Consider the following 22159-nt stretch of genomic DNA (forward strand, 5'->3'; position numbering starts at 1 on the left):
CATGCGGTGTTTGGTTTTCTGTTCTTGTGATAGTTTGCTAAGAATGATGGTTTCCAGCTGCATCCATGTCCCTACAAAGGACACAAACTCATCCTTTTTTATGGCTGCACAGTATTCCATGGTGTATATGTGCCACATTTTCTTAATCCAGTCTGTCACTGATGGACATTTGGGTTGATTCCAAGTCTTTGCTATTGTGAATAGTGCCGCAATAATTTCTCAAAAGAAGACATTCATACAGCCAACAGACACATGAAAAAATGCTCATCATCACTGGCCATCGGAGAAATGCAAATCAAAACCACAATGAGATACCATCTCACACCAGTTAGAATGGCAATCATTAAAAAGTCAGGAAACAACAGGTGCTGGAGAGGATGTGGAGAAATAGGAACACTTTTACACTGTTGGTGGGATTGTAAACTAGTTCAACCATTATGGAAAACAGTATGGCGATTCCTCAAGGATCCAGAACTAGATGTACCATATGACCCAGCCATCCCATTACTGGGTATATACCCAAAGGATTATAAATCATGCTGCTATAAAGACACATGCACACGTATGTTTATTGTGGCACTATTCACAATAGTTTTTTGTATTTTTTTAGTAGAGACGGGGTTTCACCATGTTAGTCAGGATGGTCTCGATCTCCTGACCTCGTGATCCACCCATCTCGGCCTCCCAAAGTGCTGAGATTACAGGCTTGAGCCACCGCGCCTGGCCAGGCGTCATTATTTATCATCATATTGTTGATAAGGAAGTCGAAACTCTGAAAAATCAATTGCCAATGATCATAAAATTTGTAAAGGTGAAGCCAAGAATTGAGGCCAGGTCTGCCTGACCACAGTGTCCACACACTTCCTGATACACCTGAGGGTGTTGGGCAGAGGGAGTGAGGTGAGGAGAGGCCTTAGCATTCAGACTCGCTGTGTGTTACAGATTGTTTAACCACCTTGATTTTAGATGATCAGTGGCAAACTGCTAGCAAGAAGAGGAGCTTACAAAAAACAAACTTGTTGTCTTTAGTTTAATTCTTTATTTGAACATCAAATAGGTTGAGAAAATTGTTTACAGGTGCTCGAGCATCCCGCTGGATTCTTTTTCAACGTGCAAAAGAGGTTTACAAGTGTGTTTCATTAAACAAAGCAAAGCTGCGACAAAACCGAGTCACGTCAGTAATAGTATGCATCAGCAAAAGGGCATATTAATCCATCAAACACAATTTGGCATTTGAGCCTTTTCCCATAAAACAAGAGCTCTACACTGAAGAGTATGAAGTGCACAAAAAGCATTGTTTATCACCTGTGAAGAGAACAGAAACTGGCATAATGTCACTTATTAATTCAAGTCTCTATAACCAATGACCTCTCTGTGAATGCAAAGGGGTCTGTGTCTCAGGCACCTGCTCATGGGACAATATGTTGTTTCTAGGGTGCACAGCTCTAAACACACACACTGACGATGGGTTTGGAACATGGCAGCATTTACATATTTTAAAAGTTCAGGCACAATTGGATGCAAAAAAAGAATAGAAATTTTTCTTGAATCTCAAAAGACAGTGCAAAATTGAAGTGCCATAATAGAGGCAGCAATTACTTAGAAAACAATTTGAAATGACTGAAAACGAGGCCACACTTTAATTTAATTGGAAAGGAAATGCAGTTGGAAACAGAGCATAATAACGCTACTGAAAAGATGGATATTTGGGACCACAGTTCATTTGCTCCAGTTGAGAGTAACTTTTCAGGGGATTAACCTGGGAATGGTGCAGAGTCATCTAGATCACGCTCCCAAGACCTGCACCAAACAGAATGATGGTTGCCTTTTGAGCTACTGTATGACTCTATTTGCCTTTCGCATAACTAGCTTCCCGAAGCAGATCTGCCTGTGAATATTAGACATTACTATGGTGTTAGTGATCATTCCCAGTACCCACGGTCCATCTCATAATTGGAAAGTATGAATAGGAAAGGATTTGTAATCACTGTCATGCAGGGGAAGGAGTACTCTAAGCCAATGGCCCAAATCAATGGCCATTTCAATGTATCAGGTTTCAAGGTGAGAACACCTTAATGTGATCAAAAGTAAATTATCAGTAAGTCCCTTATTTGTTCAGCCCCCAAAAAGCATGGGATATGGCGTGGTTAAACATATCTGCAAGGTTACTAGGGAAATCAAATCAAAGACTGCACTTCCTTAGGGGTTAGATTTTACAACCTACGTTGATAGGGTCTTCTCTTTGGATGACCTAGTCTCTCATAATTGCTGCATGATGGCATTACAGAATCATTACGGCAAGCGAGGCAATGGGGAAAAGAAACACAGACCACTAGCTAGTCCATGGACTTTACTGCTGATGTTGTTCTTTCTTCTCTAGAACTGAAGCTGCTATTTTAGAAATGACTGTAAATGGAGCCAGTTGATGTGTGGTCTCCAGGGCAGAAGTGGACTACGGAACCCTGGTGCACACTCCAGGTGCCAGAATTAACAATTTTCCTCCAAATACTTTCAATACTTTTCTTCATATATTTGCCATTCCCCAAATTCCTGAATCTACTTCCCCACCATACCTGAGCCCCCAGGTAAATCACATCTTTCAAATTTTAACTTGCCTCAGAGTGGGAGAAAGCAGACGTAAGAGTTTTTTTTTGTCATGTCCCTACACCCAATACCAACATCAGCCAGAAAATATCTGCTGTCCATTAGTGGCACTTCAAGTAAGAATACAAAGAGATTTCCAAAGTTGCTGGAGACCCCTGGGCAAACATTTCAATCACTGATGTTCTCTGCCCATTTCAAATGTAGTAGTATCTTAACATGAATACAAACACGTTAGATGAATAATGTAAAACCTTCCGCTGTATAATTGTTTGGCTTTAGCTGGTATTACATCATCTAGTCCTAGAAATTTTTTTTTGTTTTATTTTAATTTTTTTAAAAGAAAATCTAAGTATAAACATTAAAAAGAACCCACTGACCCATTAACTACTGTCCAAAAATATTACTACTGATATTTTGGTAAAAGCAAAATTAGCTGCCCTGAATAATTTTCCTTTTCAGGCATAATCTTTGCTACATAAGATTGTCTGTCATTCAATATCCAACAATAGGCATCTGGATTAGTGCTATTTTGTCTACTGTGGATACAAAAGTTGATATGAAATGTGATCTTCATTTAAATGAATAATCACCAGGCTTTAGGCATAAATGACTGTATACATGACAAGGTAGCTTGAAAAGTATACAAAAAAAAAAAAAAAAAAAAACTAAATGTTTTTCCTTGGTTTTTGCATGTTAACCCAGTCAAATTAAATCCAGAACAGAAGTACTACATTCAATTGTCTGATAAACAAGCAATGTAATTTCAAAAAAATATATATTATACTATATAAGGTGCTTCTTAAACAAACTAAGGTGCTTCTTAAACAAACAGCAACAAAAGAAATATGTTCTTCAACATATCCTTAACACAGATACATAAAATTGTCCCCAAATTTAAGTGCACATAAAAACTTTTTTTTTTTTTTTAATTCCCTCCCAGATTCTCAGTCCTTTGGTGATCACTTAACTGGACAATCAGAAATTAATGAAATCCACTTTTCCAAACAAGACATACCAAGGGAAGCCTGAGCAGCTCACCTGGGTCATTGGCTAACACAGACATCACCTCTCAGTAGGGTTTCAATTATAGACAATAAGGTCACCCAGAGGAAATCAAACATTCTTTTTTGTTAAGAAAAAGGAAGTAACCCATACTTGTGCTAGAGAAGCAAAGGCCCAGGGAAGGCTGCCCTGTGGCTGGAATGAGCCTTTCTTTTTTAGCCTATAAGTCAAAGGAAATTGAAGGAAATGAGCTGGCAGGAGTGGAGGCGGTGGGAGTGGGGGAGGAAGGGGGAGGATTTTCTTCCCCAAACCAAACCCTGATTTTGGATTAGCTCTAAACAACCAAGGGCATATGTAATCTGACCAGGCCCCAGTCAGCCTGAGTAGTGACAGCAACGGTCCCCACCCTCCTCCCGTGCCCCAGGGTGCTGGGCCAGTTGTAGGAACACAGCTGTCTACGGCAGCTGTGACAGCTGCTTCTTCCAGCCAGGGCCACGCTGGGAAATGAAGAAGAGCTGGACTACCCCAGGGATCCCAGGGCACCCCCAAAGGGCAATGCGGGGTCTGCAAGGAATGTTCCTAGGTAGCTGCAGCCTGTGGCAGGGCCACCCTGAGCAAGTCTGGCTGTGCCTCAGAACTGTATCCAGTTTCTGCCCTACTTTCCCTCTTGTTCTCTAGTAGCCACAACAATCCTGCACAAGCGCTGTTCAGCTCCATGCCCCAGGGCTAAATGCATCACTAGGGCCCCTGCTCCTTTCAACGACCCTTTACCCTCATCATGCATCACCACAGTGAACAGTTCACCCCTGTGTAAGGCACACACACGCCGGGAAGATCCAAGTACAGCACCCACCGAAACAGGTCCTGAAGCTGACCTAACTGCAAGTTCAGGGAGAGAGGGCTTTCTTTTGTAACACAAAAATAAAAACAAAAATCAAGAACTTATCCCTCATATAGGGAGACTTAACTAAGATCAACTTGCTGCTTTCCATAGGTCCATGAGAGGCACGAATGAACTGGAACCCATGACCGGAAAGCCAGAGGCAGAGCTCTCAGCACATCTGAAGCTGCAGTGTATCAAGTTAAAATAGTCTTGCCAACTAGAGGATCCGCCTTCCTTGTGTGCCCCTTGTATTCCTATAGGGGAAATGAATTGACAGTCACCAGATATTCTGCTACAGTCATATAAAAGCTTTAAGGTATACCACTTTCATAAAAGGATGCATTGCCATAGGAATACAAGAGGGTGCTATAATAAACCCTTGACCTAGCTTTCTCCAAGTCCCCAATTAAAGGAGCCACTTTAAATTCTTTGCTGTGGCTTATTCTTAAAGCCATTTAAAAAGTGCTTATCAGAGGTGAAATGTCTACTCTCCAGGCCTGGGTCTCTACAAGTAGCTTAAATGCACAGAGTCGTCTGAGCCCCAACCCGTAGACTGAGTTCAGCTGTGAAGAGCTACAGGAATCCTCACGCTTAGTAACATAGCACAGGGGGAACGAGAGCTGTTACAAAGATTTCGCCCTGGAATCCCTTTGGCTGTTCCCAACAGAAGACAGAAGATGTGCCACTAAGAACTGAGCAAGCAAATGAATGGCCACTCATCTAGAAAGCCATTGGTGGTGGATGCATGCCGGAGTGTATGCAGGAGACAGAATTTGGCTAAAGTGGTGCATGATGAGGGTAAAATGCAGCAGGGATTATCTGAACCGTGGGGGAGCCGGGGAGCTCTCAGACTGTGGCGGGGAAACCCTCTGCGTCCCCCGTGATGTAATACTTTTGCAAGGAATGCGATGAAGTAGAGCCCGCGGTGGCCAAGTGGCTTTGGTCCGTCTCCTCCATGGGCGCCCCTCCACGGCTAGTGGGCGCATGTAGGCGGTGCGCGTCCAGCATCTCCAGCAGCAGGTCGTAGAGGGGTACCACATTCTTGCACTTCATGCTGTACAGATGCTCCATGCCTTTGTTACTGTGGGTGGGAAGACACAGAGAGGACCACTTTAGAGCCAGCCCGAGCCCCAGGAGTGCTGAAATCCCTAGAAGGGGAAGGAAGAGGAACTCCAAAGACACATGGCAGCCAATCTTTCTTGCTGTTTAAAGACCCACTTTAAGATGGGAGCTGGGAAAGCTGAGGGCTTTCAGAGGCCCTAATCTGGAACTCATGGCTGTGAGGTTTTCATTTTCCACCTCCTACGTGGGTGGTCCCACCCTCACACTCTCCCTGCAGCCACTTTCAGGGTATTTGCTATGCAGGTGACTTCCACGGCCCTCCGCGGCCTCAAATGAGATCCTATTCCCTTCCAATAGGATCTAAATGCATTCAAATAGGATCGCCAGTGCATCTAAAAAGAGAACAGGAGATAGTCAGCCATGAAGGAGCCAGTATTTTAAATGCGTAAAGCAGTTCAAGACGCTCCACTGTTAAATCTCTCACGTCACTTCCCATTTAACTCAGAATACAATCTAAATGTCTTTCCATGCTCTACAAGGCCCAACTGGTCCAGCTTCCATCCACATCTCCAAGCTCTTCCTGCCTGTCTCCCCTAACCCACTCTCCGTAGCCACACTGATTTTTGTGCTGCCCTTAAAGGAACTAAGCTCCCCCCAAGACTTAGGGGACCCACACTTGCTGTTCCTACTTCCTGGGATGCACCTTCCTCCAGTCTTCAAATGCCGCCTGCTCGGAAAGGTCTACCGCTACCCAGTGGCAGCGGCCTCAAGCCTCTGCAGTCTCAGCCTTCCTCTTTCACACTGGTCTGTTTCTCTTAGCATACTTATCACTACCTGAAATTCTCCTTTTTATTTATTTGTGTTTATTCTCTCCGCCTCCAAACACACATATGCACACACTCACACACTCAGGGCGAATTCCTAGAGAAGCAGGCTTTATCCTGTCCCCTGCTAGGCCTAAAACAGTGCCCAGAGCTCAGTTCATGTTCAGGAAAACAAGGGGGGAAATGGGCAGAGGGAAATGTAGGCACACGGCATTCTCCTTTCCCTACTCTCCTCCTCTGCTCTCCTCCACCAGCCACAACTCTGCTGCCCCACCACACTACTGGTGGCGGGGGTGGGGAGGAGAACAACTATTATCTAGTTTGAAATTTCTTTTAAAAGAAATATGTATCATGAGTAGCAGGGCCAAGAGAATGTCTTAGAAAAATTTGCATTTTCAGTAGGGGAAAATTCAGCTCAAGTTGGAGACCTGCCATGAAAACACAACATCAAAGCTATTCAGGGCCTACAACATGGTCTAAATTACTTGTTTAAGTGTTACTTCCCCACCCCCCATTTAAAATGCTATAAAAGTTAAATGCCCCCTGGATCTGCCACTGTGTTCCTCATGCAACCTGATGATTCACATTTACAGTCAGATGAAATCTGATATTGAATTCTCTGAGTAGCAACATATGGCTGGGGCCAAGCTTACTTAACAACATAGACTTCTGTGATTTAGGTTGGCTGTAGTGAGGAACCAAAATATTATTATTATTACAATCGTGTGTGTGTGTGTGTGTGTGAGAGAGAGAGAGAGACAGGAGACAGAGAGAGAGAGAAAGAGAAGCAACCTCTCTCCAGCTTTTCACACGATTCTAACAGAAACTACAGCACTTTCACCTTGCTGCTGCCCTCTGCCAGGCGTGGCCAGTAAAATCAGCCAGGGTTGTATATTTAGTGCAAATTTACTTAGTATTAACTAATTAGGCTTGCTAATGCTGACAAGCAGTTAATGGATTTGAAAATTCAGCAATTCCTTTCAACAAATAGAAACACCCAACCGCAATGCATTGAATCTACAACATCACTGACATTCCCAGCTCAGAGTCAAAGCTAAGATGTTTTCCTCCAGGGTAAGGTTATTCTCTCAGCCAGGGATTTTGGCATCTGATCCACTCACGGCTTCCCTCTCTCTAATACTCATCAAAAGAAAAAGACAGGGAAGACTGGAAATGTATACTCTGAATGCAGTCACCTTCTCTACCTGACAGATGTGATTCCTCCGTCTGTTACACAGGGATCCTTGGGGAACCCTGAGAACAGAGACTGCAATCACCTTACCTACTGCAATTACCAAGTAGAAGCCGAATTCACAGGGCAGGGAAAAGCCTGCCATGAGTCATTTGTTCATTCATTCATTCCCTCATTTCTTCGTTCACTCACTCAGTAATAACGTTGTGGGCCTTTACCATATGTAAGTCTTCATATACGGCACTGTGAGGGATGCAAAGAAAATCAGATACATCTATTTTCCCAGGAGCTAATAATTTTTTAAGGTTGTCTCTGGAAAGGGTGGTGCCTGGGACTTTAATGAAGCAAACTTCTTGCCATTTGAATCATGGTCTCAGGATTTGAAGGTCCCTTAAAAATGATAGAATCCAACCTTCTTAAGACATCATAGGCCTTCCCTCATAGCCACTAAGAGAAGGAATCTCTTTCATTCCTAGGGGCCTGGTGTAAGCTCAAGGTCATGTAGGCTTCATCACCCATGAGTACCTGTCCTAGTGTCATCACTTTGAATCATCGCTGTGGTCCTTCTGGAGTCTGCAATACATAACCCGGCAGTCTCCCCATCTCTTCCCTGCAGATAAGGTCTGCTCATGAGAATGGTATCCACTAAGCTTTTGGCCAAATTGCAGGACGATGGAATGGAAATGAGGCCACTTTCACCTTTTGGCATAGAAAGACTCTATTTTCTCTGCTGGTATCCTTCCTTAGCTCTTACACAAAACATTTGTTGAGTACTTACTATGTGCTCTGCACCGTGCTAGGTGATATTGGGTAAGCAAGCCATGGCTCACAGAGTTGTCAATCTAAATGGGCAGAAAAATAGTAAAATGGGCAGTAACCATAGGGAAGAACAGAGTATAAGTTCCAACTAGGTCTTAAGGGTTAGGAGATGCTTCCTTCAAGGAGTGAGATCTGAGCTATGACAGGTTAGATTATTGCTCAGAAATATTCATGCCCCTGGCAACATGTCCATCTTTGACTCTGGACTCCTCACATGCTTGCTTGGCCAATGAAATGTCAGTGGACATGAGTGAAAGAAAATAGTAAAATGCACTTGCCCAAACAGGATCGCTTTCTCATGCCTCTGCAGTTGCTATGAGAACATGTCCCAGCTAACATGTGGGTACAAGGAGGATAGGAGACATGAGACACAGAGCAGAGTCACCCTGGCCTCAGGCAGCTGCCTCCCAGATGTGTGAGTGAGCCCAGCTGAGGTCAGGAGGGCTGCCCGCCAATCTGCAACCTGAAGAAGAACCTCCCCCAGATGACTCATCCAACAGTCAGCTATTATGGCTAGAGCTCAGACATGAGGAAGTCCTCGTAAGCTAAGTAAGGGCTGAATCATAAGGAGTAATAAAAACAAAGTGAAAGGGTTTATACTTTTATCTAAAAGCAATGAAAAGCCACTGAAGGGTTTTAAGCGGGAGGATGACATCAGATTTGCTTCTAGAATGATCACTCTGGACACATCATGGAGAATGATCTAGAAAGGATCTAGATTACAGGCAGGCATACATGTTCAGTGACTGGCCCAGAAGTCCAACAGAAAATGATGGTGGCTTAGACTAGGGTAATGGCAGTGGGGGTGACAAGAAGGGGTTCAACAGGTATGAAGGAATCAACATTGACTCTCTGTGAGGCATCTGGCCCCAGGGTCTCTCATTTAGGATATCCAGGTGTGCACAGGGACCATAACAGATGTGCCCAGTGTCTTCAGGGGATGTGTACGCTCACAGGCTTCTCTTGATTGGCCCCCTCCTCCTATTTGCACACTGCACCCAATCTCTAAACCCCTGCCCCAAAGCACATGCTTTAAACCAAGCATAAGTATCGCTTCCTCTATGCCTTCTCTGACACTTGCCCTGTGACCCATGCAGATTTAAAACATATCTCTCCTGTCCTCCCATAGCATTTATGCTTATTCTGTGCCAGGAACTCTCACAAGTGCGCTCTCCATATGCAGGCACCAGTCCTTCCTGGCCAGCTGTCACATAGGTTTGGGGGCGTGTTTTCTTTATGTCTCTCCTGTAGGAAGCCCACAGATGCCTCACCTCATGTGCCTGATGTGGGAGAGGATGAGGAGGAGCTGGGCCAGCCGCCGGTGCTGCTGCTGCAGGGTCAGGCCTGCCTTGGCCATCAGGTGGATCAAAGTGTCTGTGATCTTGTCCAGGACTCGGTGGATATGGTCCTTCTCTTCCAGAGACTTCAGGGTGCTGGACAGAAATGTGTACACTCCTGAATGTGCAGAGAGAGAGTGAGAGAGAGAAGCTCAAAGAGGATGAGGTCTAGGAGACCCAGAGTGCTCTTGGGATGTAATAACGAGCCAGTGGCCTTCCCCAGCACAGTAGTCTAGCATTGGGGATGCTCCAGACCCATTTGAAACCGAGTTACAATGTAAAATTCCTAAGGCATATGCAAGTTTCAGAGCACCAGCAAACCAAGGGGGGCCCCTTTATGTGAGCCATGACCAAGAAAGGGGCTGTTGGCCTTGGGGCCTGTCATGGTAGCATGGGCCATCTTTTCTCAGACAGGTCTGACACCAACATGAATTGTCCATGTAATGTAATTGACCGTGTAATTGACAACCCTGTGAGCAGCCACTGTTGTTCCTTTTCACATCAAGAAACTAAAGGGCAGAGAAAGTCACTAAAGTCACTAACCTGCTAGGGAACTCGCATATAGGCGGGCAGAGCTTAGATGAAACCCAATCTGCTGACTCCACAGGTGGTAATGATAAAGGAGACGCGCTCTCTCGGGAGATGTGTGAAACTCGTGGTGAGATTCAGAGACAGAGAGTGATGAGCGATTGGCTAAGTGATTGGAAGGTGATGTTTCCAAGTAGGATTTCTGTTTTAGATCAAGTCTGAAGCCTAAGCACTTTTAATCAAGTTTGCACTTTAGATCAAGTTTGAAGTCTAAGCACTAAGCCTCAGCACAAAAGTTTAGGATGTGGATGGGTATAGGCCACCTTGAAAACCACTGGTTTTTTATGGCCACGTAAGTTTTTCCTCTCTTACCTATTTTCTGAAATAGATCCTGCTCTCTGGGCCCCACAGACAGATCCAGGACAGAAAGTGAGACCATCACGGCACCTGGTGTTTCTGGACAGCATTAGCCTCGAGCCAGAAAATAAGAGCCTATTTCTGAGATTGTATGTGAGGTGGTGGGACAAAAGTTCTTTCCTCTAGCATTGCTAAACTGGGAGGATGAGAATACAGGGCTCTGAATGGCCCTCTTCCCAGCACATGGAACTCCTGTCTGCAGAAAGGAAACTACTGACAACAAGCAGAGGTGATAGTGTGGGGGTGAAAGAGAGAGAGAAAGAGAGAGAGAGAGAGAGAGAGAGAGAGAGAGAGATCCAGGTAGTAGTCACAAAGTCCTAGTTTTTTCTTTTTCTTTTCTTTTTTTTTTTTTTTTTTTGAGACAGAGTCTCACTTTGTCACCCAGGCTGGAGTGCAGTGGCACGATCTCGACTCACTGCAACCTCTGCCTCCAGGGTTTAAACAGTTCTCTACCTCAGCCTCCCAAGTAGCTGGAATTACAGGTGCCCGCCACCACACCCAGCTAATTTTTGTATTTTTAGTAGAGACAGGGCTTCACCATCTTTGGCAGGCTGGTCTTGAACTCCTGACCTCGTGATCCACCCACCTTGGCCTCCCAAAGTGCTGGGATTGCAGGCGTGAGCCACTGCACCTGGCCAAGTTCTTAGTTCTTACATTTTTTTCACTTGACCTTTGAGCTTTCATATATCCTTCCTAACAGTGTATCAGTGAATCCCCTTTTAGCTTAAGATAGAGTTGGATTTTTGTCGCTTGTAACTGAAAAAATTCTATTACAAGAAGTTGAGACCTCAACCCAAGGACAGGAAGAAAATGAGTGACAGTGGACTGAGAAGTATTGAGAACAAGAGATGGGCAGGATGGAACAGGCTTTTTGGGGACTACAAGGATGCATTTTCTAACACTGCAGAAATAAGCTCCATCCTGCCTAATCACACCGCTTTGCAGGGAGCAGATGACAGTGTTTTGGTTTTTTTCCCCAGATTATGTGTATTTATAGCAACACTTATCGGTCATCCCACTATTCAGCCCACTGACCATCTCACAAACATATTCCTTCTCCTCTCCTCTCCCCTTCCTCATCAGCACCTTCAAGAGCTAAAGGCTCCCAAGTTTATCCATCCCTGACTTTATGCGGAAAACATGGTGACAAGTTACTGCTCACGTAGCAGTTTGTAGGTTGGAAATGGGAGAAACATCTACACAGAGGAACTCATAGTAAACAGAGTTGTAATTGCCCAGAATGGAAAATGGCTAAGGTTTAAAACTAGCATAACAATAACAACAAAACCAGAATGGTCGGGATCTTGGTTTCCACGCAGTTGAATAGGATAATGTAGCTTTTGGTACCCTGGGGCACTTTGATCTAAAGCAAACAGCACAGAAGAAGTAAGCAGCAGAGAGACAGCAGGTTAAGAAGGAAATTGCTGAATTACTTCACTTATGTTCCACGTGGGCTGCTGGTAGAGAAAGAATGTGTCTATCAGAAAAATAGGCAAATGTCCCATGGCCGTGGTGTTGGCCTGGAGGCGGCAGATAACAGAGGGTGTGAGCTGGGGGATTAGGGCTAGGAGGGCCTCAGTTTACCTCCCCTTGTCTCCGCCTCTCACAGTCCTCTGTGACATCATACACAGTGCAGCCTCACATCCCCTAGAGCCCCTGCCTCCAGCTGGATATCCTAGGAACCCACCCAAGCCACAGAACTGAGTTAGACCAACTTGGATGATGTACTTTCTACCAATTTCCGTTTTTGTTCCCACCCAGGATGCCGGTCTCATTCTCCAATAATCCCTTTCTTGTTGAAGGAAACCACAGAATGGAGACTCAAACAGCTTGGATGTCCCTGCCTGGAAAGGTGACACGTGTGCATCACTTCTCTTGTTATTGTTTCCACGGCGAGAAAGCACACTGTGCTGGGACCTCAGCAACCCCGAGAGCCAGCATTTCACCATGACCTTGTCAATGGAGGTCAAAGACACGGCACTCAGCCTCTGGGGAGTGACTTTTTTCTTGGGCTGCCAGTGTTCCATCCTCCTTAAGGTGCGTGTGGCTTCCTTCATCCAGCACGCACTTATTGAGAACCTAGTATGTGCATGACTATGCTAAGGATTCCAAGCCTTACTTCCTTTCAAGTGTTAATGTTTTAAGAGCAGATATTGCCTGCAGAGAGAGAATGTTCTTAACACGGACTCTCAGGATGCAGGCCATTTGCAGAACAAGCCTGTTTTTCTAGTCCTGTTTTGGCATCAATACAGCTTATCATCTCATCCTTGTCAGCAGATGCTTCCTAGCTGTGCAAATATATTGAGAAATAAAAATAGGGTCCTGTTGAAATGCCAATAGTTGACAACAGAAGCCATCTTCTTTCTGGACTTTTCTGGCAAAATGTCGTCCATGTTTGCTGCCTGTTGCCCTTCAGGGGCCATTTGGGAGAAACAACAGAAATTCAGATTCCCAGAATGCTTCATGTGCTTTGGCAACCACCGCCAATAAGCAAGAGCAAAACAGGGCTGCTGGTAGTTTCCATATCCCAGGTGGTCTCTCCCACCCTGGATGGCCACACCACTGTGCCCAGCAGCACAAAGCAAGTGAGCAGACAGTGTGGACCCGCAGAAATATTCTTGCAACAAGGTAGGCTTTTGCAACTCTGGAGATTGCTCCAAATCCCAATGATGGAAACAAACAAACAAAATCTATATGTCATTATCCAGTCTTGAGATGCTGCCAGCAAATCTGAGCTTCTAGGCATCCTGAATCTTATAGCCAATAAGGAGATATCTAGGAAGAGTCTGGGGAAACTGAGTGGTACAAACGAAAGGGGAGCAAAGCCACGAGGATACCCCTATGTACAAGACATCGCAATTTAGTCTCTTGCTCTCTCCCTCACTCTCAATTCTGCTGTCCCTCACCTTCTCTCATTTTGCTAGGACATTCTCTCTTCCTTTTCCTCTTTCCATCTCCACCCCAGAGGAACCCCGTTCTCTATTTCTCAGCACTTTTCTAGATAACGGAGTCTTCCAAGAGCTGGAGGAGGTGTGTCGTACACTGCAGTACCCATGCGGTGTGGCTGTGCCCAGAAGGAAGCTCTAGTACAACCAGGGGTCCCCTCGCCATGGTCTCCATGGAGATGGGGGGCACATCTAAATGTCCCTGGAGAAGTAAGAGACGCTGATGCCTATGGCTTACCAGATGCTTGAGGACAAACTCTTCAAGCCAGGCCAGATTTTCTTTATGTTCCCGAAGGAAGGATGTGACAGCAGACCCTGAGAGAGTCCTTCATTCTATTGCAGCTTGATCAAAAACAGAATGACTCAAAGGAAAAAGTGAAGAAAATTCCTCAAGTCACAGTTTAAATAGTCTGGACCAGAAAGCTGCCACTCAGCTTGGAGAAGGAGGAGCTTTTAGCACTCACAGAGAGGTCCTAGGGATGAGTCACACATCAGCCTTTTGGGTGGGTGCCCCACTGGGGACTCATTCTACAACCAAATAGCGTGCTTGCTCAAAAGTGCCACCAAAGCTGACCGTCCGATAAACACGTTTGTTGTATGCTTCTCCTATGATTGTGGTTCTTTTGTGGTTCTGGGAGTGGCACTGTCCCTAACAGGGTGTTTGGACAGCCTGAGGCTGCTGTTGCCACTTCTTGGAAGGGACTGTACTGGATGTCCTACAATGTGCAAGACAGTCCCTAACAATGAAGGATTTGTTCCAGTTCCTATGCCTCTCAAATGCCCTACTGAACTAAATCTACTACAAATAAAAATCTAGAGTGGCTGGATGCAGTGGCTCATGCCTGTAACCCCAGCACTTTGGGAGGCCGAGGCAGGCGGATCACTTGAGGTGAGGGGTTCAAGACCAGCCTAGCCAACATGGTGAAATCCTGTCTCTACTAAAAATACAAAAGTTAGTCACGCATGGTGTCAGGTGCCTGTAATCCCAAATACTCGGGAGGCTGAGGCAGGAGAATCGCTTGGACCCGGGAGGTAGAGGTTGCAGTGAGCCGAGATCGCACCACTGCACTCCAGCCTGGGTGACAGAGTGAGACTCCATCTCAAAAAAAAAAAAAAAAAAAAAAAGTAGTGAAAAGTTTTGAAAAGCTTTCACATGGCTATGCCCAAAAGTTCCAGTATATTAATTGGTTATAGAGAAGGAAGTTTAAATGGAATATATTTTCTCCAAATTATTAAATAATTTATTCACTTTATTTAGTTTGGCAATTGAATATATTATGTCAGCTTTTCAACCATGCATTTAATTGAAATGATTTCAGCGCAGTTGAACAGGTACTACAAAAACAATACAAATGGATGTAAATATGTAGACAGGAGCTGTAAGACTCTACTAAATAAAATTAGAGCCAACAATTATAAAATAGTACACATCAATGAAATATTGTTATTGCCTCCTATATGTTTTAAAATAAATTTGTAACATGATAAGAAATCCATTTTTGTGGGTACATATTAAAATCATTTTGAGGTTTGTATCTTTTTGTTTTACATTGACATCATCTCCAGGGTTTTTGTACACGCTTCCTGATAGCCTCTTATATGTTTTATTGTTTCTTTTTCCAATCCATCTTGTCTTCTCCACTGCTTATCCAAAGGATATAATCTCCAAGGCCTTGTTGAGTTCTAGAGACTGACTGAATATTTGCCTTGAATGTAGTGGGATATTAAGATAGGATAAATGTTTCTATCCACTTTGGCTCTTTTTCATCTTATAACAAAGGGAATCACTTTGACAATACACTTATAATAAAGCCAGACTCATTTGCAAAATTGTTTCTTCATATTTTATTCTTCTTTCACTTCCACAGTCTTTGAATTTTCTTGGCATGTGTTTTAGCCCATTTTCTGTTGTTTATAACAGAATACCTGAAACTGGGTAACTTACAAAGAAAAGGAATTCATTTCTTACAGTTGTGGAGGTTGGGAAGTCCTAGGCCAAGGGGACACCTTGGGTGAGGGCCTTCTTTCTGGTGGGGACTCTGCAGGATCCCAAGGTGGCTCCTATGGCAAGGGGGCTGAGTGTGCCAGTGCAGGTCTCTCTTCCTTCTCTTAGAAAGCTACCAGTCCCACTTCTGGGATATTCCTTGATCCACCAGCGCGTTATTCGGTGAATGGTTTCAACCACTCATGAGCGCAGAACCTTCACGAACCAATGATCTCGTAAAGGTCCTACTTCTCAATACTGCCACATTGGGGATTAAATTTCAACATGAGTTTTGGAAGGGACAAGTATTTAGACCACACAGTAGCATATTTTTACTAATCGATTTATTTTTTTTCTCCTTTTATCATACACAAATAGGTTGGTTAGTTTTTAGTTTTCTCAATCTGGTGTCCATCTCTTTTTCTGCTTTTTCATATGCCTGTACTTCTCGTATAAAAAGCCTCTGATCGTCTTCTCATATCCAAACATTCATTATAAGTATATATAAGCATTTTATTACTGTATTATGTTTCCTACTTTAGTCAAGCTTGGGCATCTGCATTGAAATATATATCATTTTATTTTAGTATAGTTTAATATTTTCTCCTTTATATGATGGTTATAAAATACATTAAATTTTTAATTATATGTACAGGTAAATTATTACCTAGTTGTTTCATTTAAAAGTAGTCAAAGGAATATGTATATTTTATTAGACTGGTAGTTTGTTACTGGCAATTGAAGGAGATTTTTCTCTTAAGGTTTGTGAATCTCAAACTTGGCTGTCTCTCCGAATCTCCTGTGGAGTTTTACAAGATGCAGCTGTCAGGTTCCATCAAAACCTCATGATTGGAAGCTGAGGGTGGAGCCCTGATATCTGTGCTTTTAAAAAACTCTCCATTAACAGCCAGGATGACGAATCACAAGACTATCTTAGCTTCTTTGTATTGTGGCTACTAAAATGTAAAATCTTGAAAACATGGACTGTATCTTTGTTTTGTGAAAAGAGCCCTATCACGATGCTACGATGACTTTAAGAGGATGACTTCTCCATGGATATCCTTGCTCCTCCATGCCTGTTCTTCCTTTCTGCCTGGACTGGTTATAATGGAGATAACTCTTAGGATGACCTTGGAAGCCACCCATTCATGATGGCAGAGCCCTCAACAGCCTGACTCCCTGAGTGACCACATCAGAGAGGGTTATGATACTAACCTGTTCATGGACCCAGCACTGTTAAGTAAACAAGAAATAAACTTCTAGGTGTTTGAGCCATTATACATTTTGTAGCCTATTTGTTACAGTAGGTGTCCTACTCTGATGCAAGATGAGAAGTATTTTATGACTTACTGATGGGAAAGTGAATACATTTGTGAAAAGAGGAATAAAGCCAGAGGAATGTTTTGTATGCCTCTTTTTGTTGCCATTTCCTACATTCTTAAGGCTTTAGGTTGCAAAGTTTACTTAGAAATCATTCTATTCCCTAATACCAATACTGCCACACTTTGTTATGGAAACCACAGTCTAAATTCTAGAACCAGCTAGACATCCCCCATCATGCCATCCATTCATTCTGAATACTAACATACTTCATAGCAACCAATTTGTTCAAAGAACTAAGGGGCAAGCCTAAGACACTTGAATGTCTAGTTTATTATGATTCAAAGCCCTCAACATTACTAAAGACTTCAAAGAGATTGCTCTATGGCGTAGAGGAACTAACTTCTCATTATGTGAATTGAATAAAGAGATTACTGCTTTGGGAAATATTTGTTCATAGATAGGAAACTTCCATCCTTCTACTGATGTGTAATGTTTACCTGAAAGGTGAAGAGCATGCTCATAACCCAATCCTTGAGCAAATGTGTATTGTTAGACTAGTGTGTATAAGACCATACACTTATCGAAGTCCTCTCTAAGAGGTCTCAAAGGGAGATGACAGTGAAGATGAGTGTTTTTGCTGGAACCCAGCAAGGGAACATGGCAGTCCTGTTCATTTGGTATTGCTATATACCCACTTGGCACAGATACTACATAACCAACCATATGCCTCTGATTCAGTGACATTTTTCAACTTGTATAATTTTTTATTGAAATCTACTAGATGTTCTGGAAAGTAAATACTTGGTGTATCAACACATTCAGAGTGAAACTGATGAACTGATTCAGTTGACTTGAGAAAAAAAATCTTAAATGTGCACTTTTTAAAAAGAATTTAATATCTCACTTTTAAATATAAAGTCCTAGTTTTTAATTTTTATAAGAAACATTATATTTATTTAAATATTTAAGTATTAATTATTAATAATAAAGTAAATATTAATTATTTAAATAAATGTTAAATATTTATTTAAATAAATTTTGTAATAAATATTATAGCCTTTGTAATAAAATATTATAGCCTTATACCTTTTAGGACAAAGCCATTACGTATCTATATTTTCCTTAGGAGCCTTCTTTTCATTAGTTGTATCTGTAATGTATTTTTAAACAGCCAGGGTTCTGGATTTTGTACTCCACAGTCAGTTACTATCTTTCCAAGGTCAGAAAAGATGCCCTAAAGACACACTTGGAAAATGCACAGTCCATCTATTGCAGAGGAGTTTGCAGAAAGTTCCATGTGGAACTTCTAGTCCCACTGGGATGACCTGGTCTCAGAGGCTTTGAGGGTTTCCTTTTTTCCCAGAAAAGGCAGACCAAAACATCCTGGATATATTTGTTTCCCTGGATCCCACCCTTTCTTGCCTGGTATTTCAGTAATAACTAAGCCACAACGCAGAGCAGGAAGCCGCTCTTACACACTGGGGAAGATCGTGTTTTCCAAGGATGACCACACCAGTATCTCCTATCCACAAGTTTTTCTACAAGGTATTCTTGGCACCCTTCCCATGAAGATATGGGATCTGGGCCCTCTCCCTTGAAACTGAGTGGACTCATGACTCACTTCTAATCAATAGAATGGGCTGGAAGTGACACATTACCACTTCTAAGTGCATGTCATAGAAGGCTATGAAACTTTTGTTTTGTCAGCTGGGACAGTTGCTTCTGGAGCCCTTGCCACTTTGTGAGAGGTCTAGTGTCCCATGCTGTGATATCAGACAGGTCTCCCATTTGACAGGTCCAGTTGATGTCCCAGCCAACAGCCAATATCAATTGCTAGCCTATGAATAAAGATACCTCAAGGTGGCTCCAGCCCATAACTCTCAAATTACCCTTGGTTGACAACTCTCCCCATCTAAGACTTCAGACATTGTGAACATGAGACAAGCCATTCCCTCTGTGTCTTATCCAAATTTATGATCTATAGAGTCCAAACATTTTTTTTCTAGCTGTTAAATTTAGCAGTCAGCAGCAGTAACCAGAACACGCCTGGACATCTTTTTTTCTTTTTCTTTTTTATTTTTTTTAGAAAGAGAGACAGGGTCTTGCTCTCTCACCCAGGCTGGAGTGCAGTGGTGCAATCATGGCTCACTGCAGCCTCAAACTCCTGCGCTCAACCAATCCTCCCGCCTCAGCCTCTCAAGTAACTGGGTCTATAGGCACAAACCACAATGCCCAGCTATACCTAGACATCTATGCCAGATGCTTCAGGAGGAAAGTGATCCAGAAGAGGAAGATAGGAGATTTCACTCCTGACCTGATACATCAAGAGGTGGAATAGAATTTCAATGCTTCCTGCCACATGTTATAAACTCTGCCTCCCAATGCCCTGACCTAGCCCTCATCCATGCAGTGATAAGGGCTTCGGTGCATCCTATGAAGTGTGAAGTTAGTGGTTTTCATAGGAGACCTTTAGCCTAATCACCACCAAGGTGATTATCAAAACACATGGATCATCCGCTAACTGGTAACCCAAAAGATCTGTACTCTGGTTTCTCACCACGGAATAAATGACTTTGAGTTGTCAGTTGCACAGTCCTTGCCAAAGTCCTACTTCTGAGAAATAGACTTTGTAGAACTTTGTCTGAAAAGGAATTTTTATGTTGAATAACTGGTCTATTTTTTTTTTGAATTAAAAGCCTGTGAACCTTATAATAAAATGTGTTCTTTTTGCTTTGGCCAGGCAAAGGAAATTTACAGCCAAACTTGCAGTCCATCCTGGGAACTGTAAAGATATACTTCTGTGTGTGTGTATCATTTTCACGCTGCTGATAAAGATATACCTGAGACTGGGAAGAAAAAGAGGTGTCATTGGACTTACAGTTCTAAGGCTAGGAATGCCTTAGAATCATGGCGGGAGGTGAAAGGCACTTTTTTTTTCTTTTTATTATACTTTAAGTTCTAGGGTACATGTGCACAATGTGCAGGTTTGTTACATAGGTATACACGTGCCATGCTGGTTTGCTGCACCCATCAACTTGTTATTTACATTAGGTATTTCTCCTAATGCTATCCCTCCCCCACTCCCCCAACCCCCTGACAAGCCCCAGTATGTGATATTCCTCGCCCTGTGTCCATGAGTTCTCACTGTTCAACTCCCACCTATGAGTGAGAACATGTGGTGTTTGGTTTTATGTCCTTGTGATAGTTTGCTTAGAACGATGGTTTCCAGCTTCATCCACGTCCCTGCAAAGGACATGAACTCATCCTTTTTTATTGGCTGCATAGTATTCCATGGTGTATATGTGCCACGTTTTCTTAATCCAGTCTGTCATTGATGGACATTTGGGTTGGTTCCAAGTCTTTGCTATTGTAAATAGTGCTGCAATAAGCATACATGTGCATGTGTCTTTATAGTAGCATGATTTATAATCCTTTGGGTATATACCCACTAATGAGATCGCTGGGTCAAATGGTATTTCTAGTTCTAGATCCTTGAGGAATTGCCACACTGTCTTCCACAATGGTTGAACTAATTTACACTCCCACCAACAGTGTAGAGGCATTCCTATTTCTCCACATCCTCTCCAGCATCTGTTGTTTGCTGACTTTTTAATGATTGCCATTCTAACTGGCATGAGATGGTATCTCATTGTGGTTTTGATTTGCATTTCTCTGATGACCAGTGATGATGAGTATTTTTTCATATGTCTGTTGGCTGCATAAATGTCTTGAGAAGTGTCTGTTCATATCCTTTGCCCACTTTTTTGATGTATTTGGTTTTTTCCTGTAAATTTGTTTAAGTTTTTTGTAGATTCTACAAAGATATTACCCCTTTGTCAGATGGGTGGATTGCAAAAATTTTCTCCCATTCTGTAGGTTGCCTGTTCACTCTGATGATAGTTTCCTTTGCTGTGCAGAAGCTCTTTAGTTTAATTAGATCCAATTTGTCTACTTTGGCTTTTGTTGCCATTGCTTTTGGTGTTTTAGTCATGAAGTCTTTGCCCATGCCTATATCCTGAATGGTATTGTATAGGTTTTCTTCTATGTGTTAGGTCTTACATTTAAGCCTTTAGTCCTTCTTGAGTGAATTTTTGTATACAGTGTAAGGAAGGAATCCAGTTTCAGCTTTCTACATATGGCTAGCCAGTTTTCCCAGCACCATTTATTAAATAGGGAATCCTTTTCCCATTGCTTGTTTTTGTCAGGTTTGCCAAAGATCAGATGTGTGGTGTTATTTCTGAGGCCTCTGTTCTGTTCCATTGGTCTATATATCTGTTTTGGTACCAGTAGCATGCTGTTTTCGTTACTGTAGCCTTGTAGTATAGTTTGAAGTCAGGTAACGTGATGCCTCCAGCTTTGTTCTTTTTGCTTAGGATTGTCTTGGCTTTGCAGGCTGTTTTTTGGTTTCATGTGAACTTTAGTTTTTTTCAAGTCTGTGAAGAAAGTCAGTGGTAGCTTGATGGGGATAGCATTGAATCTATAAATTACTTTGGGCAGTATGACCATTTTAACAATATTGATTCTTCCTATCCATGAGCATGGAATGTTTTTCCATTTGTTTGTGTCCTCTTTTATTTTGTTGAGCAGTGGTTTGTAGTTCTCCTTGAAGAGGTCCTTCACATCCCTTGTAAGTTGGATTCCTAGGTATTTTATTCTCTTTGTAGTAATTGTGAATGGGAGTTCACTCATGATTTGGCTCTCTGTTTGTCTATTATTGGTGTACAGGAATGCCTGTGATTTTTGCACATTGATTTTGTATCCTTAGACTTTGCTGAAGTTGCTTATCAACTTAAGGAGATTTTGGGCTGAGACGATGGGGTTTTCTAAATATACAATCGTGTCATCTGCAAACAGAGACAATTTGACTTCCTCTTTTCCTAATTGAATATCCTTTATTTCTTTCTCTTGCCTGATTGCCCTAGCCAGAACTTCCAACACTATGTTGAATAGGAGTGGTGAGAGAGGGCGTTCTTATCTTGTGCTAGTTTTCAAAGGGAATGTTTCCAATTTTTGCCCATTCAGTATGATATTGGCTGTGGGTTTGTCATAAATAGCTCTTACTGTTTTGAGTTACATTCCATCAATACCTAGTTTATTGAGAGTTTTAAGCATGAAGGCTCTTGGATTTTGTCAAAGGCCTTTTCTGCATCTATTGACATAATCATGTGTTTTGGTTCTGTTTATGTGATGGATTACGTTTATTTATTTGCATATATTGAACCAGCCTTGCATCCCAGGG

At 42.7% G+C, this 22159-nt stretch overlaps 1 protein-coding gene across 5 annotated transcripts in view; it reads right to left on the reverse strand.

Moving 5' to 3' along the window:
- Window positions 1–1024: 1024 nt before the first annotated feature.
- The window catches only part of ESR1 (estrogen receptor 1), a 412991-nt gene continuing 391856 nt past the window's right edge, over window positions 1025–22159 (reverse strand). For all 5 annotated transcript variants that reach the window (XM_025384525.1, XM_025384527.1, XM_025384524.1 and 2 more), the window contains 2 exons: window positions 9658–9841; window positions 1025–5570 (listed from right to left, as the gene is read on the reverse strand). In XM_025384525.1, the coding sequence (XP_025240310.1) occupies window positions 5336–5570; window positions 9658–9841 (419 nt within the window). In that variant the 3' untranslated portion in view covers window positions 1025–5335. The remainder of the gene's footprint in view (window positions 5571–9657; window positions 9842–22159) is intronic.

The sequence above is a fragment of the Theropithecus gelada genome, chromosome 4 (genome assembly GCF_003255815.1).
Source record: "Theropithecus gelada isolate Dixy chromosome 4, Tgel_1.0, whole genome shotgun sequence".
Lineage (NCBI taxonomy): Eukaryota > Metazoa > Chordata > Mammalia > Primates > Cercopithecidae > Theropithecus > Theropithecus gelada.